A 6,277-nucleotide genomic window follows, 5' to 3' on the forward strand; every position below is an offset into this window, starting at 1 on the left:
GGGTCAGAAATACACGTTAATCGTTCATATTTATGACTTACCAAGATGATGGTTCTTTATTTTTAGAATGATACGTCAATATATTGCAGACTTTTACACAATATGGATGCGATTTCAATTTAATTCAATAACGGGTTCAAGCGAAAACACCTCAAAAACATTGATAAATAATTAATGTGAAGTTCATTGATCGAATTGAAGCTTATAACACGTGCCGTGTTTTATACTAAAACCAACGTCCATGTGGTGCAGTATCAACAGCGTGACACGTATCTCCAAATTTTTAAAGGTACGTGAAGAGATGGTAAGGATAAGTATTGTTTGCTATAGAAAAATGATTAAAAACAGAAATATGTAGCAAGTAACTTAGAATAATCTAGCTGCGTTTTCTTGAACTAAGGACCTGTTTGTTTAGACTAACAACTAACTTTATGTTTGAGAAATACGTTAAAGTTCTGTCACATATTCATGATTGTTTTCATAGGTTAGGGACACCTAGTGCTAAATTAAAGGTTGCATGGAAATTGATGATGAATTTCTTAAAGTGTTTATCTTAATTAGGATAGTATTTCATTTGTCACCCCCACAAAGTTTGAACAACTCAACTGGTACGATGAAGAAAAGAAAAGGATGAATCACATTTGGCGAAAATGATACCAATATAAATGGCTTGGGTCAAACCAGGGGTGGAGCTACATGGCTCCGGGGATAACCGGATACCTATACCCACTTCAATAAAAATTCAATACTAATTATTAAATTTTCATTTTATAAATTAGAGAGCTAGCAGCAGAACATAAAAAGCACACACTCTCGGCTCTACTTCGCTCCCGATTCAAACTCATCCCATCATCGATGCTGCGTATATATAATCTATGTCAGGCTCTGTTTAGTTTCCTTTACATGTAAACGCAAAAAAAAATTGCGACGGAATCTTGCCAATTTGAAGTACTAAATGAAGTCTATTTACAATTTTTTTTGCACAGATAGGTTGTAAATCGCGAGACGAATCTAATGATGCTAATTAATAATTAGGGGATGGTTACTGTAGCATCACTGTTACAAAAAACATGGATTAAGTAAGCTCATTAGATTCGTCTCGCAATTTACAGCCCATCCATGCAAAAAGTTTTGTAAATATACTTCATTTAATACTTCAAATTAGCAAGATTCATTCACAAAAATTTGTGTTTTTGCGTTTACAGGGTGCGAACTAAACAGAACCTCAGTGGTTAAGCCGCTTTATTGTGAGCTCTAAAAAGATATAAGAATGGTTTTTTTCTCTCTTCAAAATATCGAACTCGAGCTCGCCAAGACACCGCCGAGGTCGTGCTTGTCTGTAGGCTCGACGGGATCTCAGGCTCGGATCGATCTCGGCTCAAGATGCCATCGAACTCGAGCTTGAGGTCGTAGGCTCGCTGAGATCGGCTCGTTGATAGCCCTCCCGCTCAGGCTCATCTCCCCACTTTCCTCCTCCCTTGGTGTTCCTTTCCCGGCGGCGACCACCGGGCCAGCGGCAGCGCCATTCGTTACGTATTCGCCCGGCCCTTTGCCGGCGAGGAGCATCCACCAGGTGTGCCCGCCCCTTCTCTTCCCTTCTGCTGTGCGAAACGGAGCACCCCAAACCCTAACAAATCTATTTGTATTCGGATCTTACCATGTCCTATGCTGGGTCCGCCCCTGGTTCGACTGGGTTCTTCTTCAGCCATGCCCCACGTTAAAGTCCGCCCTCGAGAATGTTCTATGGTCGTTCTACCTACCTATGCCAAGTAGTTCTGAATCACCCGTGTTATTACTTGTTAGTCACCAAGAATTTCCTGTCGTCTTTAGGGCCCCTTCGGTTAGCTCGTTCCGGACGTGGAACGAGGGCTGGAACTAATCCAGCTGATTGAGGGTGTGGAAATAAACCTGCTCTTCCAGCTGGAATCATTCCACGCATCCATTCCTAGCTAAACGAGAACGGACCCTTAGGCGGAAAATTGGTGCCATACTGCCATCTTAGATGGCACAAGAGTTCCTGATCGTTCTAGATCATTCCAAAGCTAGAGTTTCCTCCTTTTGTACCTAGGCCGTAAACTGAGAATTCGTACAGCCAAGAAAATGGAAAAGAATAGTGAATAGATTAAACTTCAGTCTGTTTGGATCGTGTAACTTCATTCATAGTGCTTGAAGTAGCGATAATTTTTGGCTTTGCTTGTTGTATTGATAAAGAGAGAGAAACAGGTTTTGTATGTTTACAATTTTTGCAACTAATAAGCTACCTTGCTGTAATAATTGTTGTAGGTTTATGGGCTCTTCAGTTATTGCTTCTCTTTTTATCGTTGTTTGTTGGGTGAGCAGGTTGATGCTCTGGTTCCGGAAACTGGAAAACCCTTGACTTCTGATTCTGCACCTGCACATAAGGTTGATGATGTAGCCTCTTTTTTTTTTTTTGGCCAAGCCCTGTTCTGTGCTAAGGACGTCCATCAAATATGGTGAAAAAAAAATATGTAGTCATCTGCTTCGGAGCTTTTGATTCCAAGCCAATTAAGGACCATGCTTGATGACTTTTTGTATCAGCATTTGGATAAAAAGTTGTAGCATCAGTCGTTTATTGATGGCATAATAGGTGTGAAAGATACTGAGGACCTCTGTGGAGTGAGTTGGCTGGAGATATCACACTGCAAGGAAATCCACCATCTGGTCGGAAAGCCAGTATGCGGTCCAGCAAATAGTCCTATTTGGCAATGTCTGTAGCTTACTACACTAGTGTTGGGTTTCCTGTGTGGTTAAATCATTTCAAGATTTCTGGCGAAACATTCAGTTGCAGTGAATGCTCTTCACAAGTGTGTCCATGATTGATGTCAATCTTAGACCATGGACCTTAGAGAGTGTTTTCATAGTCCTGCCAGTTAAGCTTGTCAGCCTGTAGTGGATGACCTCATCTGCCCCTTATTCCTTTTTGTGTGGTGTGAGATATGTTTGCAGCGGTGAGCTATTTGGCGCTGCTGTTTTGGGGTTGGAGAAAATGTATACGACCACCATTGTATTGTTTTTATTTGTAACTGAACAAGATTAAGACTATAATCATCTTTGTAACCAAATGGATTGATTATTACTCTTCAGTATCTTTAAGATGGATGGCAACTCACAACATTCCTTGTGTGAATGGTACATTTAAGTATTGCATGGTAATATATAATGCTATCTTGTTAGGTTCTGTCCCCTGTGTCTCGTGTTTAAGTAATTTGAAATTGTGTACAGTTATTTTGTCTTTGTATGGTTGCGATTTTATTATTCACAAGTATTTAAAACCACTTTCAGAGAATTCGTTGAAATGGCAAGCACGGCATGCTTTGTGATCGTGAGTAAGAATGACATCCCAATCTATGAGGCTGAAGTTGGATCTGCTCCAAAAGTATGGTTATTTCAATTCATTCCCTCTTCTGTTTGTTTCATATCTTCTGAGTTTCCTTTCTATGTTGTTATTGTTTATCTCTAGTTCATACACTACCATACGTTGGAATCTATTTTGAATCATTGTTTTTCTTATGAGATAAAAAGTATCTACTGTGAGTGCTGTGTAAGAGGTGAGAAACGTGCTTTGATCCCATTCACTTTTCCATTTAGTTATTCTTGTCATGTTATCATAGTAATTGTAAATATTATTTGTGGTATTTGCTTGCTGCTTAGTGCACATCCTCTTGCAGAAAGAAGATTTAGCTTATCAGCATCAGTTCATTTTGCATGCTGCATTGGATGTTGTTCAGGACCTTGCATGGACTACCAATGCAATGTGAGTGGCAGATGTCGGATGGTCTTTGTCTGCCATCCAGTTACTTTTACAGTTCTTCTTTGTTTGTCTTCACCTAATATTCAGTCCGTGCACTTTTTCAGGTTTCTGAGGTCGGTTGATAGATTCAATGACCTTGTTGTGTCTGTTTATGTAACTGCTGGTCATATCCTTCCAGTACCATGATATTGATCTGTTTTACTTTTATAGAAACCTTATACTATCAATTAAAGATTTTTGAAAGAATAAAGTTGCAACCAATGTAAGTTGCATAGCAATTATTCTATTTGAACAGTTGTGATCTAAATAAACATTAGAGCAACTCCAACAGCTTGATTTTCCCCTTTTCCCTTTCTCACCATATAGGGGAATCCCCTTTCCAACTTTCAACTTATAGGGGAGAAGTGCTCCAGCAGCTAGATTTTTCCCTTTCCCCTTTCCCCCTCTTGTCACGTGGGGTCAACTTGTCATTCACATCTTCTTCACTTCCTTTCCCCTCCCCTCCCCTCGTGTTCCTTTCCCCGTCCGTCGGCGAGCAGGGTGAGCCGCCGCCGCCGCCCTCGTCTGTCCAGGCAGAAAAGTCAAACAGGGGCACGTGCACGTGAGTCAAGAACCAGGCCAGGTTCTGTCCACGCAGCAGCCGGCGGCAAGTGGTGGCGCTCTCGCGCAGCAAGCAGGCAGAGCAGCTGGCAAGCACGTCGGCAGGAACGCACAGAGCAAGCTCATCCATCGCAGCACAGCAGGGGGCGTGCGGCCTTGACGCCAGCAGCAACCAGTAGCAGGACAGGAAAGGGAGACTCGTTTTCTCCCCTTTCTATTGGGGATTGGAGAGATAATATTGGGGATTGAAAAAAAATAATGGGGAAAGGGAGATGGAAAATCAATATGTTGGAATGGGTTTTTTCACCATCGATCCCCTATATTGAGAAAAGGTGGAAAGGGAAAGGGGAAAATCAAGCTGTTGGAGTTGCTCTTATCCCTTGTTCCAAATTAGTGAACTGTGGCAGAACATGGAATATTTGCTGTCATATTTTTTTCATAATCAGTATGTGATCACCATGACTTCTGTTTCTATTTTCCCTCTGATGTTCTATTTGTCCTAGTCTCTTTTTTTTGGCTTCCTTGACGAACAATGTGGTACATACTAGATTTATGTTGCTTCATGACTCGCGGAGTGATGATGGAATAAAAAGTTTCTTTCAGGAGGTTCATGACCTCTACATCAAGGTAAAGAATCAGTTACTTATATTCATATTTTTTATCACCCCCCCCCCCACTATGTTTACCTCAGCTTCAATTATATATCCTGTCATATTGGCAGCCTTTTCAGAAGCAATTTTTTTATGAATACGCTGATTATAGAAATCACAATTTTTTTTCCAGCTGCATCATTTGATAAATTTTCCTTGCAATTCAGTATTCGTGATTCTTCATTTCTTCCTTCTTGTGATAGAGTTGTCTTTTGAACGTTCTGCCGTGCAGATATTCCTCAATCCACTCTACTTGCCCGGTTCTCGGATAACATCCTCCCATTTTGATACCAAGGTCAGGGCTCTTGCAAGGAAATACCTGTAGCATACACACTCCTGTGGAAGATCCTGTTTGGCAGCACCCTTTTCTTTCCCCCCATGCCTAATCTTGTTAGTCAGTAACTGATATATACTGAAAGTCTCTGTTCTGCTATACCAAAACAATGCTGCTCAAACCACTTTTTTTTCTCTCCCCGATACATGTGATGTAGAACGTTGTACACAACAAATCTTAAGCTGTTCTCGTCAGTCAAGGACTGATATATCCTAAGATGCATTATACCAAAACAATGTTGCCCCCACCAGGGCTTTGTTTCTGTGATCTGTCCTTACAGTTACAGAGCATCGTACACAGCAAATCTGCAGAAATGTCTAAAGCTTCTGCAGATTTCACTATTTCAGTCTGAAACCTTGTTTCGCTGGGACCCTCCCAGAGCCCTGTGAAGTGTGAATAATTTCCAGCGTTGCCAGCAGAATAATTTCCGCACGGCAGATAAGATCACCTCTAATTCAAAGCTCCATTACTCACCTGCGCAGCTTTTACGGTCTCTGCAGCGACGCCCAACGCCTGCCGATTTCATGCTCTCGGTTACTACTGCAAGGATGTGAGTGGAGCCCGTTCATGGTCTCGTTTGTTTCGCTATTTGCGCTAAAAAAATCTTACCTGTATGGAGTATTAAATAATTTTTATTAGCAAAATTTTTTTATGAATGAGTGTAATTTTTCACGACGAATCTAATGACTGTAATTGTTCGACGGTTGGCTACAGTAATGCTACAGTACCAATGTCTAATCGTGCAGTCAAAAGCCTCATTAGATTCGTCTCGCGAAGTAACATGAGGTTGTGGTTAGTTTTATAAATTATTTTTATTTAGTACCTCTAATTATTAATCAAAATTTGTATTTATGCTACGAATGCACTAGCAGATTTGCTGTTGCAGCAGCGATTGAACTGCTCTCCCAAACCCGGCCACAG

At 41.0% G+C, this 6,277-nt stretch overlaps 1 protein-coding gene across 2 annotated transcripts; it reads left to right on the plus strand.

The window, feature by feature from the left end:
* Positions 1 to 1,295: 1,295 nt before the first annotated feature.
* On the plus strand, positions 1,296 to 5,618 carry LOC120656437 (trafficking protein particle complex subunit 2-like). Of its 2 annotated transcripts, XM_039934520.1 has the most exons (7): positions 1,296 to 1,573; positions 2,341 to 2,403; positions 3,304 to 3,397; positions 3,690 to 3,775; positions 3,877 to 3,938; positions 4,914 to 4,999; positions 5,255 to 5,618. In XM_039934520.1, the coding sequence occupies exons 3-7, from the start codon at positions 3,317 to 3,319 to the stop codon at positions 5,345 to 5,347; spliced, it is 408 nt and encodes a 135-aa protein (XP_039790454.1). In that variant the 5' UTR covers positions 1,296 to 1,573; positions 2,341 to 2,403; positions 3,304 to 3,316; the 3' UTR covers positions 5,348 to 5,618. The 2 variants fall into 2 exon arrangements, with proteins under 2 accessions (XP_039790454.1, XP_039790453.1); XM_039934519.1 differs by lacking the exon at positions 2,341 to 2,403 and having other exon boundaries at positions 1,298 to 1,573.
* The last annotated feature ends 659 nt before the right edge of the window (positions 5,619 to 6,277 follow it).

This window comes from Panicum virgatum, chromosome 1N (assembly GCF_016808335.1).
Source record: "Panicum virgatum strain AP13 chromosome 1N, P.virgatum_v5, whole genome shotgun sequence".
Classification (NCBI taxonomy): domain Eukaryota; kingdom Viridiplantae; phylum Streptophyta; class Magnoliopsida; order Poales; family Poaceae; genus Panicum; species Panicum virgatum.